Source organism: Zootoca vivipara, chromosome 2 (genome assembly GCF_965207765.1).
Source record: "Zootoca vivipara chromosome 2, rZooViv2.hap1.1, whole genome shotgun sequence".
Taxonomy (NCBI): domain Eukaryota; kingdom Metazoa; phylum Chordata; class Lepidosauria; order Squamata; family Lacertidae; genus Zootoca; species Zootoca vivipara.
Genome location: NC_142584.1, coordinates 572690 through 590481, shown reverse-complemented (window position 1 = coordinate 590481; position 17792 = coordinate 572690). Strand labels below are relative to the sequence as shown.

At 45.7% G+C, this 17792-nt stretch overlaps 1 protein-coding gene across 3 annotated transcripts in view; it reads right to left on the bottom strand.

Moving 5' to 3' along the window:
- Positions 1-154: 154 nt before the first annotated feature.
- SLC27A1 (solute carrier family 27 member 1) overlaps positions 155-17792 on the bottom strand; it is a 51187-nt gene continuing 33549 nt past the window's right edge. For all 3 annotated transcript variants that reach the window (XM_035101807.3, XM_035101793.3, XM_035101801.3), the window contains exons 10-13: positions 11117-11254; positions 9726-9890; positions 6179-6325; positions 155-1875 (exon numbers count right to left, since the gene is read on the bottom strand). In XM_035101807.3, coding sequence (XP_034957698.1) covers positions 1718-1875; positions 6179-6325; positions 9726-9890; positions 11117-11254 — 608 coding nt within the window. In that variant the 3' untranslated portion in view covers positions 155-1717. The remainder of the gene's footprint in view (positions 1876-6178; positions 6326-9725; positions 9891-11116; positions 11255-17792) is intronic.

Sequence of the window (17792 nt, the reverse complement as noted above, 5' to 3'; positions counted from 1 at the left end):
GTCTTTTTGCTTGACTAGCTATATCCATTGGTTTAATAAAGCCTGACAGAACAGAATTGAAGGCGACAAAGAGTGAAACAGGTCTCTGCATTTGAAATGACATGCAACTGCACACAGCAAAGAAGACAGAGACAAAAAAGAGCAAGACAAACTCTTAAGCTTTCTTCATTTTTTATTTTCAAAACAAAGTTATACTTTGACAATAGTGACTCCATCTGAAAATGTAACTTTGCTTCAAATAACTGTTAGTGCATGATTTTTGTTCAAACCATGAACTATAGCCTTAAAAAAACTACCATATGTGCTTTTCTCCAAACAACAGGGCTCAGTTAGCTGTAGGTGCCTTTTTCTGAGGATTAATAACAAAGCTAAATTTATAACAAATGTTAACCTGCTCTGTCTGGCTCTGATGAAAGGCACATTCTGGGTCTAATTAAAAAAGGGAAAGCACACATTCCACTTGTTTCAGAACCATTACTTAACAATGGCCCTACTAGTACTGTATCGTGCTCTGTTATACAACATAACAGTGCACAGAAGTCTTTGTAAAATGGTTTTGTGCAAAGTTACATTTTTATGAAAGAGAAGAATGGTTATTAAAGGAACGTCCCAGTAAAATAATTAATTCCACAGAAGTTAACTAGGATATCCTAGGAATAGCTGCATTAGTGGTACAGGTCTTCCACAACAACATAATCACAAGAATGAATCACAGCAACTTTGAAGGTATGGTCACCAACAAGTCTCAGTAGCCCTTCTGTCTTCCTTGTTTTAAATAAAATGCTTTGTGCCATCTACAGAAATTGCACTAGAAAAAACGGTAGAGTTGGTAATACCCACAGTTGTGTACTGATGGAAGGTGAATGTTAGGATTATGTTGCAACTTGCTTTGAGCAGCTGCCACACTTCCTACAGAGAGCAGTGTGGATCAGGGAAACCATAACAAACGTTACCAGACTTTGTTTTCAGGATTATCACACTGTTTTCCAAGATTCTGGATCAACGTCAAGTAATCTGAAATGTTGCAATGTTCAAAAGTGGACATGTAAACCAATATATCTTTAGGCAGATTAGCAAAGCACAATGACTTCCCCTAAGAGGATACAAAGTATTTTATTAATCTGTCATTGTGTGGAAGCTTTCAAGCATCACAATGGATTAGTAGGGTGTTTCCTGTGCATTTTTCGGCCCAAATTTGTTTTTGCTTTAATATAACATTTTTAATACCAACATTGTTGTTACTTCATCAAATTAGTCATTTTATTTTTAAGATCAAAGTCTCTGCAGATAAAATGATATTGCATTTTGAAAGTCAGTCCATTAAAGTTCTATGTAAACGTGGGGACATTTCAGAGTGGTGACAACTGGAGGGACTATTGCAGACTCAGTCACGCCAACATACTGAGGGCTTTAACAATGTAATAATTGTCTTGCTTCACACAGTGTCTTACAATGCAATGGTTACATAGAGGAAGGGGAAGAAAAACCATTCTAAAGACTGAACAGTAGAAAGGGGCTACCACCTTTGCTCAGGAAACAGTTAATGTGCTTTTGAAAAAGATGATGGCCACTCTGCTCCCTGTGCCGTGCTAGTTTTTGTCCCTACTGCAGATGTTCTGAATGGAAACCTTGCTTCACTTATTTAGCCAAGTTTGTTTCTCTAGCCAAGCAAAGCCCTCCAAGGCAAACTCGTCACTAGTGGCTTTTGCTGATGAAATCACAGAGATACTTTTCCAGCCTGGAGCCTCTCAAACACACACTCATCCACAGGTAGGTACTTGCCAAGTTTTACATCCAAGAAATATAATCGATCAGATGTCTGGTGTGGGTTGTAGCTTTCCCTTTGCAAACGTGTTTTCTGAATTTTGAAAGTGCCTGTTGGAAGAAAAGAAGTCAAAATAGGGGGGGGGCAGGGAACAAGGGCAGCGGTAAGGAAACAGCTATACTGCAGATTGAAGGGAGACGGTTGGCTGAAGGTATTGCCCTGCTCTCTTCTTCAAAGCAAGCATGCCATGGTCAGATGTGGGGCAAGTTGTTGGTATTGTTATATGCATTAGTCACCAAATACAAAAATAGCCTCTGGGCGATTTACAAAATAAATTCAAAGACACAGTTAAAAATATAGCAATAAATCAACAAAAGAACAACCTCAAGATGCTAACAATAACTAATAAGAAGGGTGAAAAGGTAGAGACAGAAATTACTAAAATGTAATGTAATGATTGTTACAATACAGAATATGGTGAATCGGTCATCTTGCCACTTTGGATACTTCTAGATAGGAGCTTGATGTCACAAACAGGTGGTTTAGACGAAGTTTTTTCTCTGTGCACAACTGGCATGCAACTGTGCACATGCTCCATTTTTTAGCCTTATATTTTTCATAGGTATTCTGCTGCTTCCCTTCCCTATCGGTAGGTGACCCTTGATGAAATGTTTCTGTGCTGTGTTTTCTGGCCCCAACTCTCACCCACTCCTCCCCTGCCAACCACTACCTTCTCTGGTCTGGGCATGCACTCATGTTTGTCCGTATATGTGCACGCACACTTAAGGAACTCTACAGGAAGTGTACAAGAGTAAACATTACCAGCTCTTAGTTATGCTTCAAAAGGTAAACCCCAGTCAAAGGCGACTATGGGGTTGCGGCACTCATCTCGCTTTCAGGCCAAGGGAGTCGGCGTTTGTCCACAGACAGATTTCTGGGTCTTGTGACCGGCATGACTAAACCGCTACTGGTGCAATGGAACACCATGATGGAAACCAGAATGCCGGAAACGCCGTTTACCTTCCTGCTGCAGTGGTACCTATTCATCTACTTGCACTGGTGTGCTTTCAAACTGCTAGGTTGGCAAGATCTGGGACAGAGCAATGGGAGCTCACCCCATCACGCAGATTCGAACCGCTGACTTTCCAGTCGGCAAGCCCAAGAGGCTCAGTGATTCAGACCACAGCACCATGCACACCCCCTGCTTCAAAATGGAAGGCTATGCTTTTTGGGGGGGGGTGCGTGTGGCTGAGTACATAATCCATTTGCATTTGGGTTTTGTTTTAATACAGATATCTTGCACAAGGCTGATATTTAGCAATACCTAGAATCTGTAAAAAGATAGAAATTTGAACCATATTGGAATTTCAGCATTTGCTGCCAACATGTAGCTATTGGTGGAAATAGGCAGAAGCACATTGGTTGAGCTGCCAGAGCAAATGGCTATGTCAGAGCTTTCCAAACTTTTCATGTTGGTGGCACACTTTTTAGACAGGCATCATTTTGTGACACAGTAATTCAGTTTTACTAGCAAACCAGAGGTTAAACTAACACCTTTCTAGCCCCAGGAGGAGCACAGGGAGTGTTTGTGCGGCACACCTACACACTACAGCTGACACACTAATGTGTCATGACACGCACTTTGAAAAGCTCTGGGCTAGGTTGTGCTCAGACGAGGAACAAAAATGAAGAGGAGTGTGGCAATAGAGACCATGACGAAAGCACACACACACACACACACACAGAGAGAGAGAGAGAGAGAGAGAGAGAGAGAGAGAGAGAGAGAGAGAGAGAGAGAGAGAGAGAGAGAATATGCTCTCCAGCTTCCACACCAGTGGGGACAGACTGACAGATTATTTTACTTAATGGGCTTTCTGTGGTAAGAGAACATCTGGATTAAATGTTAAAACAGTATGAGCTGGCATTTTGATAATAGCAGCATCACGCAGATGGTGTGAAAAATAGCACTAAAGGCACCTATTTCACCATAAACCTCAGATAAGGTGGCAGACTAGCCAGACTTACAAAAAGGTGGATGAGCAAAAAGAAAAAGGCTTTTTCTTTTTTTCTGTGGTGGCCCCACACTTCTAGACTCCTTTTCAGTTAACACTCAGAAGCTAAATATAATAATAATAATAATAATAATAATAATAATAATAATAATAATAATAAGCTGTGGGGATGTTTTTACTACTGATCTTTTATTAACTACGTTTTATTGTGGGATATATGGAGTTTTAGGGGAGAGGTGATAACTCTGGTGGGGAACACATTGTGCTCCTTCTGGGGTAGTTTATTCCCTTTGGGTCCCCACCCTGCCCTCAGCTCCCACCTGTGGCTCCTAGAAGCTGCCAGCAGGCAACAGCGAACACACTGGCTTCAACTGGCCGGCTAAACCAGGTGAGGGTAGCTGATGGGTCTGAAAAACTGAGGGGGGAAATCATATCTGCTGCCTTGTGAGACATATTTAGGAGGAGAAGAGGCTAAGGAGTAAACCCTACACAAATCCAGAGTCCCTAAGATAGCTTCTTGTCCACCTCCTTCAGGCAACTCCTACTGGTGCCAAATATATTGCTCTGCTTTCCTTTGGACCACATCAGCCAGGCTGAGAGGGGGATGGAGCCCAGGACCTCCATACTGCCCAGGCTTGTGCCCCAGAAAGGTTACTTTGGTGCTGCAAGCGCAGCAAAAATAATGCATGGGGGAAACAGTCTGAGTTAATGTCTCTGCAGCAGGCGCTATGATTCTCTGGCAGTTTGACTTCACCCCTGGAGGCACACTCCATTGTCTCTTGAGCCAACATTAACAATGCTTTATTGTACTTGTTATTCACATTGTTCTTTGGGAATTTCTATTACAGCTGATGCATTCTTATTTTAAATATGTAATCTGTCTTAGAAGAATTATTCTGTTACACTCTCAGGGTGCCCTTCCATGCATCATGACAGGTATTTTGCTAGTTATCTGCAATCTGAATGGGTTCATCTAAATTACAGCTATTAATTCTGTCTCACTTCTAGGTTACAAATTCCCTTTATGTCTTCCTCCAAATTACAGAGGTGGTCACCCTTTCAACTTCTGGCAAGGTGTATAAATTATTAGTTCTGTCTGTTGCCAGTATATTGAAGCAAAGGCAGCGGAGCAGAAGTCCACGGGTGAAATCTGGTGTCAATTAATGTAAGTTAATGAGGTCAGTCTTAAAGATTTCAAACAAAAGCCACAAATCTTCCAGGCTGCTATGCCCAGCTAATAGTTACTATTTAGTTGTGGAAGATCAAACAGAAACTCTTTCACATAGTGAAAGTTATCACCTGATACATTTAGTTCTCCATTACGCAATCTGCATCATACGCTGATTTTGTCCCTGTCATTTAAATCTGGCCGCTGCTCGGTTTGCGAAAAAAGGCAGAGTTTCTCACTTCTTCAAAGCAAAAACAGCATATTTTAAAGCCTGTGCCAATCGTGAAAAGGCTCTTAATTCCAGCATAAGGGAGTGTAAGCAAGAATGCCAAGATGCTAAATCAAACAGGCAGTTTCTTTGTGGGTGCAGACAAGGAGTTCTTTAGCAACAAACTTGACCAACAGCCTACTTGTTAATCTGAGCTGTTTGAAGAAACTTGCTTAGAACACATCCTGTTGCTCTCCAAAAAAGAGAGAGAGAATTCTCTGGGGTTAGCTCAGCTGCTTCATGAAGAGAATGTGAGTGAATTTCCACCACCACTCTCCACAGTTACTGTGCTTGATGGTCAGGAGTTCAGCAATCTCAAGCAGCTGTACAAACCACACAGGGCTAATGGTTGGAGAGGGAGAATGCCCATAGTGAGTTGATTTACCACCAGAATGTTCTTATAAAACAAATCAACCTGCTTCCAGAACCTTTGGAGAAGAAGCAATTCCCACTTTGCTTCGCCCTGCTCAGAGAAATGGGGACGCGGGTGGCGCTGTGGGTAAAACCAGAGCCTACGGCTTGATCAGAAGGTTGGCGGTTCGAATCCCTGCGACGGGGTGAGCTCTCGTTGCTCGGTCCCAGCTCCTGCCAACCTAGCAGTTCAAAAGCACGTCAAAATGCAAGTAGATAAATAGGTACCGCTCCGGTGGGAAGGTAAACGCCGTTTCCGTGCGCTGCTCGGTTTGCCAGAAGCAGCTTAGTCATGCTGGCCACATGACCCGGAAGCTGTGCGCTGGTTCCCTCGGCCAATAATGCGAGATGAGCGCCGCAGCCCAGAGTCGGTCACGACTGGACCTAATGGTCAGGGGTCCCTTTACCTTTACCTTTTACTCAGAGAAATGGAAGTAAGGATCATGTGACTGGGTTGATATACCAAGACCAAATATTGCAGCATAGAGTCTGACAGCAAATAGGCAACCTGGGCTGGGTGCCAAGAGAGGATCTTGCTGCGAATGTGTCATTACCTGTAGTGTCAACCTGGGGCAAGAGCCGGAGGAAGATGGGTCGTGCATAAGGGGGCAGGACTTTCTGCATCTCTAGGTACAGCACGTTAGGGTCCAACCTGGCTTCAGGATCAGCAATGGCTGCCATTCCTGCCTTGCCTTCTACTCCTGAAATCAAAACCAAAAACACAGGAAGGGACACAATAGGACACCGCAAAGGAGCAATTAGACCCCAACCTAGCAAAATCCACAGCTGGAATTTAAATCAGGTTTCATTCCTCCCTCCCAGGAATAACTTCACAGCAAAGGATAAAAAACAGCCTAGCCAGAGATGTTGCCTGCTGCCTTCCCATAGGAAAGAACTGTTACTTGCCCTCTGACTGCGCCATGCAGTATTTCTCAGCTGGTTCCTGGGCAATGCATTCTGGGATTGATATGAAAGAGGAAGCTTGGGGAAGGACTAGGACAGGCATGACCAGATTTGGCCCTCCAGCTGTTTTGGGACTACAGTTCCCATCATCCCTGACCACTGGTCCTGTTAGCTAGGGATGATGGGAGTTGTAGTCCCAAAACAGCTGGAGGGCCAAGTTTGGCCATGCCTGCTCTAGCATCTGTCTCTGGAGAGGGAGTTGTTGCTAGTTGCTCCCCTCTCTGCAAAAGGAACACCAGAGGAAAAGGCCAACTCCAACTCAACAAATTGTTCTGGCAGCGTCAATCTCATCTTCCTCCCTTCCCTCATTTAACCTCTAGTATTTTAGTTTGAAGATCCTCATGTCTCATTTTCAATTATGTAGTTTTCTGCCCTGCATCAACATTGTGTAGTGAATTTTAATTGCTGCGAGTCAGTGGAAGAAACAATATAATAAACTACACTAGTGGCCAAAATTGTGGAAACCTTTTGGAGAAAGTGTATTTCCAAGGTTTGATGGCTCATAACACCACTTGTTTTCGGAGTGATACCACAAAATTATATATCAATGGAAAGATAATTTAATGAAGAATGGAATGCAACAAAGTTTGTTCAGTTATCTGTATTCTATCAAAGGTTATGGGCAAATAACCAGAAAAAGGAGTGTTTAGAGGGCCAATCAGGTATCATCTTGTTTTGGCAATGATGGCTCATAACACCATTTTTATTTTTTTTTAGTAATACCACAAAATTATATATCAATGGAAAGATAATTTAATGAAGAATGGAATGCAATAACTTTTATGAAGGATTATTTATTACAACAGCAATCATAAAGAAAAAACATGAAACACACAGAAAAAAATGAAATATACAAAAATTCTCCCCATGTCAGTTAATACTTACCGTAGTTGGGCAACCTTTAGCCTTCCCATGGAGTGAACCAAGTTTTTTAGTTCTGCAGCTGTAATAATGTGAAACCAAGATTGAATTATTGCCTCTATTAATTGGGTTTTATTGCTGGGTTGCTTCTGACTAACAACTTTCTTTAGTTGGCTCCATAGATTTTTGATGGATTAAGGTCTGAGCTATGCATTTTGGGGCATTTACATTCCCATTAATAATGCAAATTCTGCCCACACGTTTTGCTGTCATACAACCCCAGCTCATAACACTAACTGGGTGTTTCACGGTAAGTGTAATACAAGTGGGATGTAAATCTTCTCCGATTTTCCTCTTCACATATTTCATGCCGTCACTTTCAAGCAAGGAGATTTTGGTCTCATCACTCCACTGTCCAGTTAACATGGGTTTTAGCCCAGTTTAATCTTTTCAACCTTTGTTTGAGAGATAACAATGGCTTTTTCCTTAGAATTCTTGCATTTAGAGCATATTCCTGCAGTCTGTGCCGAATAGTCCTTGCACTCAACTTCACATTATATTGCGCCATGTCATCTTGTATACACCCAGGTGATTTTCTTCTGTCATTCAGGCACAGTCTCTCCATTCTTCAATCATCACTTGCCTTTGTGCCCCTTTTCCTGCCTTTACCAGTCTGATTTTGTAGTGACTAAGCCTCCTTATACCTCTTCAAAAATTTAGAAATGCCACTTTTGGTTAAGTTTCTTCTAATTTCTTCATAACTGTAGCCTTGTTCACTTAATAGTACTATTTTACATCACTTTCTGGTTGACCCGTCAACTCTTCACGCCATTTCTTTAATTTTATTATGTTTTACAAGTTCACTAAATGAAAGAACAAAAAAAAACCCAACCAACTTGATAGCAATCACATAACACATTGACAAATGTCCTCCTTATTTATGTTGTAATAAATAATCCTTCATAAAAGGTATTGCATTCCGTTCTTCATTAAATTATATTTCCACTGATATATAATTTTATGGTATTACTCAAAGAAAAAGTGGTGTTATGAGCCATTATTGCCAAAACAAGATGACACCTAATTAGCCCTCTAAACACTCCTTTTTCTGGTTATTTGCCGATAACTTTTGATGGAATACAGATAACTGAACACACATTGTTGCATTACATTCTTCATTAAATTATCTTTCTATTGATATATAATTTTGTGGTATTACTCTAAAAACAAGTAGTGTTAGAGCCAACAAACCTCAGAAATACCGTACACTTTCTCCAAAAAGTTTCCACAATTTTGGCCACTAGTGTAGATAACTGAAAGGACCCCTAGGGGATCAGACAACAGTAGATTTTCTGAATCAAAAGACAATTCCTGCCCTCTTGCTCACATTAACTCCTCACTCTGCTCCTTTCATTTCGGTCATCAGTTATTATTCAGTGACTCAGCATAAAGGATGTTTTGTTCTGCCCCAAGAATCCATGCCAGAAATCTGGACTATGCCACTGACAGTAACCAAGAGGAGTCCTTTGGCAGAAGGAAATAAGCCCAGTCTATACGTCTTCCTCTCCTTTAACTAGAGGAAGACCTTTGCCATCATATTATTTTAATGGTCACTGCAGATTGTCCTCTTCTATCTGCATTACCTCTGTTCAGGCAGTTTCTCTGTTGTCAGTTTCCAAAGTCTCCTCACCCTGCCCCACAAGGGCCTGGGACTTCTCTCTCCATTCCCAACAGCAAGGGCTGGCGGATTGGCTGGCTGGGCTCCCTTACCCACTTGCTTGCTTACTCCGAGGCCGCCTCCCTGACCAGCCCCAGAGGCATCATTTGCCTGCAGAGCTTGTAACCAGGGCTGCTGCAACATACAGCTATACAAGCCTTTGGGAGCCAGAGATGCAAGAGGGGATCAGAGGAGGGAGGGAAGGAAAGAGGGACAGAGGCCAGGGTTGCCCAAGGCACCCCAGGATGCCACAGCAGATTGGCTGAAAATCACTGCACTAAAGACATTCTGATGGTGTTTTAGAGGATTACACTCTGATTGCTCCTTTGTATTGACTTTGTCTCTAGTGGTGAATGTCTCTCGGCTAGGTGAATCCTATTTCTGTATGATTTACTCTCCATTCTCATCAGCTTGCTTGCAGGACCCCATTCTCAAAAACAAATACTGATTTCTAACTATTCTGGGAAATAATAATAATAATAATAATAATAATAATAATAATAATAATGCCTACTTGCTGGTCCAAATTGCATTCCCTGCAATTGCATTGTTCCATTTACCTGGCACCTCAACTCCATAAACAGCAACATCTGTCTTGCTGAGAATGTGGCTCAGGATTCCTTCAACCTCTGTGGTGGAGACATTCTCCCCACGCCAACGGAATGTGTCCCCACTCCGGTCTTTGAAATACATGTAGCCAAGTTCATCCATCACTAGTACATCTCCTGGAAGTAAAGAAACCACTCTCAATACCCAAACAAACAGCAGAATTGCCTGTTTGGGGGGATCACTAGGTATCTACTACCTATTGCCCTGGAGGAAGGGTCCCACAACAGCAAGGGAAGGAGGCTAGGACATCCCATGCCTGCTCCTGTTCCAGGTGACTGTTCCCTTCCTCTGCAGCAGGGATGAGAAATCTGCAGCCTTTCAGTTATTGTTGGACTGCAGCTCCTCCCATCCACCTTGCCAACTGGCCAGGCTGGCCAGGCTGATGGAAGTTGGGGTCCCAACATCTGGAGGATACATTTCTCATCAATGCAGACCTGGCCTACCACTAAATGCCTGTGAGAACGGTCTTGATGCTTTTCCATGTTGACTTTCTTAGCTGTAGTTTTAAATAATTATTTTACTGGTAAATTGCCTTGGAAGGATTTGTATCCTGCAAGACTGGCTAGAAATAATTGTGATTGGTTAATTAATGATGAACCTAGTTGTGTCTGCCTCTACAAATTGGCGATCCAGCAATAGATGACCAAAGTAAAGTGACGTTGTTGTTCTCCAGCCACTAATGGAATGACTCAAGAGCAAACAAGCAGATAAAGGCTCAGGGGCTGGGCAAGAATGAAGAATTCCCTATGGGAAAACTATTCCATCACAATAGGTAACAAAATCAAACCAGACTTAGGAGGACAAGAACCATAACCACTTGAAATCCCCTGCACATGGAGCAGTGCTCTATTGAAACAAAGACACAGAAAAAGCAATGAAGGCAACACATAGGCGTCCACCCCCTGATCATTTGTCTTTTTTCTTTTTTTGTCTAAGCTTATATTGCACTTCCAGGTTCTACTATTGTTAAGCTGTCTTCTCAATTCTGGGACACATCTTTTAGATAAATGTGGTACACAGAGCAGTCTGACCTTGCACATCCATGCTTAGGAAGTGCTGCTTCCTAAAGCCGAGTCACATGAGAGCAGTGGCACTCACTCGCATGAGTCACTACTGGGAACCTGTGGTATTTTTAACTATAGAAATTCAGTCAGATGTTCCTTCCTCCACTCAGCTGCCAGTATATGGCTGCTCCCAAGGAAAAAATATTTGAACCTGTCCTTAGAGGTTGAGTGACTGAGGGCAGGGTTTGCTGTGTTTGGTCTGGGCAAGATCCATCTTCTAGGCCACAACTGTAAATATCCCTCGCCACCAAAGAACAAGATGATGACCTGAAGAGTACCTGAAAGGTAAGCCTGGTCCCCTTTCTGGAAGACATTGTAAGCAATCTTCTTGTTGGTCGCATTCTCATTGACATAGCCATCAAACCTACGCAAAGGATCCTCCTGGTTTATTCGACCCACAAGCAGTCCTGGTTCTCCTGAAAATAATAATTCCAGATGAAAAAAATAGAAATCAGGATACTTCTGCAAAGATTATTCCAAAGTAACCACTAGAAATGCAGCTGGATAGAATTTGTTTGCATCTGAAATTTCCACATTTCTGCCACAACATCCCAAGAAAAGTAGTTTGATTTGCTCACAGCCCTATAAAACCAGACATTCAATGAGACATGTAGCCCAGTCTTATTCATGTATGAAGTCAGTGGGCCTCTACTCCCAGGTTAGGTGTGCAAAGGACGGCAGCCTGTGGAGGTCTGTTCTACAGATATTCCAACTATTTTATTATTTATTTATCACATTTATATGCCACCTTTTCCTCCAAGGAGCTCAAGGGGGGGGGGCTACCTGGTTCTCCTCTTCCCTAGTTCATCCACACAACAACCCTGTGAGGTGTGTTAGGCTAAAGAGATGGTGACTGGGCCAAGGCACCCAATGAGTTGGGATTTAAACCCTGGTCTCCCAGGTCATAGTCTAACACTCTAACCATTACACCATTTTGTGCACTTTGTGCCTGACAAAATTAATGCATGCTGCAGTGATACCATCATGCAACCTGATGATACCATTAAAGAGAAGCACAAGAGAGAGAGAGAAGCGGATCACCTAAGTGCATGCATCAACTTTGGTGCCAGGGAGTGAACAACTGGGGAAGGGAGGATGGCCAAGAAAAGGGGAAGAAAGACAATTGTTCTTCATAAGTGACAATCACATATGGTTCAGCTCCATGGTTAGCTTCAATTATAGGACCATACATTGAGTTGTCCTGTTAATCAACATCAGTTCAGGACAGTACATGGGACAGTAGCAATGCAGTCAGTCGGAGAGGCCCAGTTTATATGTTCATGAGGTAGCAATTCAGTTCCCTTGAGGAAGCCTGCATTTGCCCAGCTTCCATCTAATGAATATGTGGTTTCAGTTCACTACACAATAAGTACATGGGCCTAGTAATCTAAGGTGCCACAGAATCTCCAATCTGCACTTGAAGTCATACTAACAGCAGGTGTAACTATGACAAGAGCAAAAGCAAATTAGCAACAACTCAAATCTAATGATTAGGAACAATGCCCTATTGGGACAGTCAATTTGTCACTTAAGAAGCCTGGATATACACAAGTACCATGGACCCAAACTTAAGAGCTTCCAAACAGGATCTGAAGCTAGTTGACTTACAGATTCTGGCTTTCTGGAAGCTAGTGACCATATTTTGCCAGTTCAGATGTAACAGGGAGCTGCGGTTCACCCTGTCTTCTTGATTTGTTCAGCAACCTGGGAAGAACAAATTAGCTGCAAAGGAGTTGCATACAGGTGTACAGAGCTTGTGCATATCATGACTTATTAAGCCACAAACTGATGGTTGGGAGTTTGTTAAAAGGGAGATATTAAAAGCACAACTTCAGGCAATACCAATGAGACGGAAACATGGAAGGTGCCTAATGAAGCCAGGGTGGCTATCTAAAGAACTTTTAACTGAGTTAAATCACACTTGAAAATGACCTTAACAGATTAGACAACTGGGCCAAAGCAAACAAGATGAATTTTAACAAGGAGAAATGTAAAGTACTACACTTGGGCAGACAAAATGAAAGGCACAAATACAGGATGGGTGACACCTGCCTTGAGAGCAGTACATGTGAAAAGGATCTAGGAGTCTTGGTAGACCACAGACTTGACATGAGTCAACAGTGTGATGCAGCAGCTAAAAAAGCCAATGCAATTCTGGGCTGCATCAAGAGGAGTATAGCGTCTAGATCAAGGGAAGTAATAGTACCCCTGTATTCTGCTCTGGTCAGACCTCACCTGGAGTACTGTGTCCAGTTCTGGGCACCACAGTTCAAGGAGGATACTGACAAGCTGGAATGTGTCCAGAAGAGGGCAACCAAAATGGTCAAAGGCTTGGAAACAATGCCTTATGAGGAATGGCTTAGGGAGCTGGGTATGTTTAGCCTGGAGAAGAGAAGGTTAAGGGGTGATATGATAGCCATGTTCAAATATATAAAAGGATGTCATATAGAGGAGGGAGAAAGGTTGTTTTCTGCTGCTCCAGAGAAGCGGACACGGAGCAATGGATTCAAACTACAAGAAAGAAGATTCCACCTAAACATTAGGAAGAACTTCCTGACAGTAAGAGCTGTTCGACAGTGGAATATGCTACCAAGAAGTGTGGTGGAGTCTCCTTCTTTGGAGGTCTTAAAGTGGAGGCTTGACAGCCATATGTCAAGAATGCTTTGATGGTGTTTCCTGCTTGGGGGGGGGGGTAGGACTGGATGGCCCTTGTGGTCTCTTCCAACTCTATGATTCTATGATCACCCAAACCAGATCAATAATTCAGAATAGATTTAGACCAGTTAGCCAATCACAACAAACAGAACACCCATAAATAATTCAGCCTCAAACCACCATTGGTTATTGTGAGGGACAGGGGATATCGCGAAGTCCCTCCCCTCCTGAGTTCAAGCCCGTCCCCGAGCAAAGGGGAAAGCAGGGAGAGTTCCGATTCCAGTGGGGAAGCAGGAAGTCGTGTCCGAGGCTCAGGCAGGGTAGAGGAGCCAGGGTCCCAGGTGGGACAGGAAGGGGCAAGTAAGGGGGGAAGACCCATCCCCCCAACTCCAGAATTACGCAGGAAGAGGAGGGGCAAGAGGATGGGTCTGCCAAAGCTTTTGTGTTGGAGAAAGACGCGCCAAAAGCCATTAGGAGGTTCTGAAACCGACTGACAACATCGCTCCGTGTAAATAGCAATGACTTGAGCACTGTAAATACGCAGCACCAATAAAAGAATAAAATGCAGAGCTGCGTAGCGTCGTTACTCTGAAGTAGTCCACTCCGGCCACTGTGACAGCAACCTCCTAATCATTTTTGGGCTACTTTGGAGTTGCCGGGATGAGCGTGTCAGAGGCGGAGAAGTGGCGGCAGATCGCTGAGCAAGCCCAGCTAGAACTGCAACAGCTGTCGCTGCAGGCGCAGGGAGAATTGAAGGCAGCTAAAGAGGAGACTAAGAAGGTCCAGGACGACCGGCTACAACTTGCGGAACAGGTGAGAGAGCTCCAGGAAAAAGAGCAGCATTTAAGGGCGGTGGCGGTAGACCTCCAAAACAAGCTGGATGCAGAGAAAAACAAGGCGGGAGGGGCACCCCAAGTCCAAGTGCTGCCAGGAAGGAGAGCCGGGACCCTAGTAAGCAAGTTCAATGGAGACCCGAAGGAGTTTCAGGGCTTTGAGACTGAGATTGTGTATGCTCTTGAGCTGCACCACGATGAGTTCCCTGATGATGAGCACAGAGTAGCGTTTATTGTGGAGCACCTTACAGGGGCGGCCAGGGAGTGGCTAAGACCGTTAATTGCAACAAGGAATCCTTGCATGAAGAATGTCAAACTATTTCTAGAAGGTTTGAAAACGATGTATTCGTCCGATAGTCATATGGACCAGACTAAGGAGGAACTTCATAATTTACGCCAAGGAAATATGACAGTTCGCGCGTATTGGGCGAAATTCACCATGCTGGTGCACAGATTGGGGTGGGATCTGGAGTCTGCCCCAATGCAAGCGGCGTTTTACTTGGGGTTGCATGAGGAGGTGAAGGATGAGCTCTCGAGAGGTCCAAAGCCCAGTAATATGGATCAACTGAGCAAAGCGGCTCTGGCGGTGGGGGTGAGGCAGGAATCCAGATGGAGCGACAAGCAAGCAACGCGCGCAAAGCGGGCTTGGTTCCCACGGTCGCAGGAGAAGCCACTCCCTCAACAACCCTTTCAAGCCACGCCTGGGGCCAGTCAGGACCAGGAACCCATGCAGATTGATAGCGCGCGCGCGCGGGCTTTTCAAACCCCAGCGGCGCCAAGACGCAAGGAGGGAAGGGGTGGGAATTGCTTTCTCTGCAACTCCCCCCAGCATCTCGTCAGAGACTGCCCACATCGCAGGGAGTGGCAAGGAAAGGCGGGAACGGTTGTGCCCTCCCCCACTGACGCAGCACCACAGCAGGGAAACGGGAAAGCCTGGCTGCAGGAGACAAGGGGCGGCAGCCAGGCACAGTCAGCAGACAACAGCCCCAGCCCACCCACCCGCACAGAGAGGAGCAGAGCCAGCCCACCCCTCCCAGAGCAGGAGTGGTTCTAGAAGTGACGCTCACGCTCCCTAATGGCTATCCCCTGACAGTCCTCGCCTTAATTGACAGTGGGGCGTCAGCGAACTTCTTCTCGAGGAACTTTGCAGAAGAGCACCAGATCCAGCTTCTGCAGCTGGATTTTCCTCTGCACGTGGCAACCATTGACGGCAGAGAGCTGCTGGGAGGGGCCATCACTCATCAAACCCCCCCCATGAGAATGACGGTTGGAAGGCACTCAGAGACACTGGCATTCAACGTCACCACCATCTCAGACCCCCCAATCGTTTTGGGCATGAGCTGGCTGGCGCGCCACGACCCCTCCATAAGTTGGCATCAGAGATGCATCACTTTTGGATCGGACTTTTGCCTGGAACATTGCATGCAGCACCAACCAGGGGAGGGGCCTCCGATAGCCACGGTGGCCACCATGCACGTCAAAGGGGGTGAGGCGATACCCAAACCATACTGGGACCTGCAGGAGGTCTTCAGTGAAGCGGAGTCCGACCACCTGCCCCCACACAGGCCTTTTGACTGCCAGATCAACCTGGTGCCTGGGGCAACTATACCCCCAGCCAAGCTGTACGCCATGTCAGACCAGGAACTGGAGGATCTGCGCGCTTTTATCGACAAGAACCTCAAGCGGGGGTTCAGCAGAGAAAGCAAGGCAGCAGGGGGCAGCCCGGTCTTCTGGGTGGACAAGAAAGACACGCAACAGCGCCGCCTTGTGGTGGATTTTAGACGGCTGAATTCGGTGACAGAGCCAGTGGCTTTCCCCATGCCCAGAGTGGATGATCTCCTGACAGCGGCACGCAGGGGCAAGATTTTCACCAAGCTAGACCTGAGGGGGGCGTACAACTTGATCAGGATCCGGGAAGGCGATGAGTGGAAAACCACGATGTTCACGCCTCTGGGCTCTTTTGAATATCTGGTGATGCCCTTCGGGTTGCAAGGGGGCTCAGCATGCTTCCAGGCCTTCATGCACCACGTCCTGGGGTCCCTACTCTTCAGGAAATGCTTGGTCTTTCTGGATGACATCCTTATTTACTCCAACGACCCAGTGCAGCACGTGAAGGACGTCAGGGAAGTGTTACAGCGCCTGAAGGAGAACCACCTGTATGTGAAGCTGGAGAAGTGCAAGTTTCACACCAAGGAGGTGGACTTCCTGGGCTACAAGCTGTCAGACAAGGGGCTGGCAATGGACAAGGACAAGGTGCAGACCATCCTGGACTGGCACAGCCCCAGGACGCGCAAAGATGCCCAACGCCTACTAGGCTTTGCCAACTTCTACAGGAAGTTCATCAAGAACTTCTCTCGAGTTACGGCTCCCATCACTGACTGCCTGAGAGGCAAGCAGAAGTTCAGGTGGACACCAGAGGCGCAAGCAGCGTTCGAAAGCCTCAAGAGGGTGTTCGCCTCAGACCAGAACCTGTTCCACGTGGTTCAGGACGCGCCCCTACGCATTGAAACAGATGCTTCTGATAAGGCTGTGGGCGCCATTTTGTTGCAACTGGACGCCAACAGAGAGTGGAGACCCTGTGCCTTCTTCTCCAGGAAGTTGACCCAGCCCGAGCGAAACTACACAGTTTTTGATCGGGAACTTCTTGCGATCCACGCGGCGTTCCAGCACTGGAGACACTTCCTGGTGGGCGCCAAGCACCCCATCCAGGTGTGCACAGACCACAAGAACCTGGAGTTCTGGAGAACAGCCAGGGTGCTCAACCAGCGGCAGATACGGTGGGCGGAGTTCTTCTCGAACTTCAACTTCTCCATACACTACATCCCAGGAGAGCAGAATGTCAGGGCGGATGCCCTCTCCCGCAAGCCAGAGTACATGGAGGAGGAGGCGCCACCAGCCCCAAGGCACATTTTCCCCCCGTCGGCATGGTCCTGCGGAGCAGCAGTGGTGAGCGAGGCAGAACTCACAGCACTGACGGCAGCGGATGAATTTGCCAACCGCATCTTCAGAGAACTGAGAGGGGGGAGGGAGCAGGCAAAAGACTTTGCAGAACGCAGAGGGCTGCTTTTCTACAAGGGTGCGCTGTACCTACCCACCACCCAGCTTCGACGTACGGTCCTCAAGCAGATGCACGACAACCCTACAGCGGGGCATTTTGGAAGGGACAAGACCACTCACCTAGTCATGAGACACTTCTGGTGGCCAGGGGTGAGGGAAGATGTTCGAGACTATGTAAGGGGCTGTACCACCTGCCAGCGGGCGAAGGTGGTCAGAGCAGCGCCACCAGGGTTGCTGGAGCCCTTAGCCACACCACACAGGCCGTGGGAAGTGGTGTCCATGGACTTCATCACAGATCTGCCTTCGTCCAGGGGTAAGACTGCAGTGTTGGTGGTGGTGGACCTCATGTCCAAAATGTGTCACTTTATACCGTGTGCCAGGGCAGTCTCGGCAGAAGAGACAGCCAAAC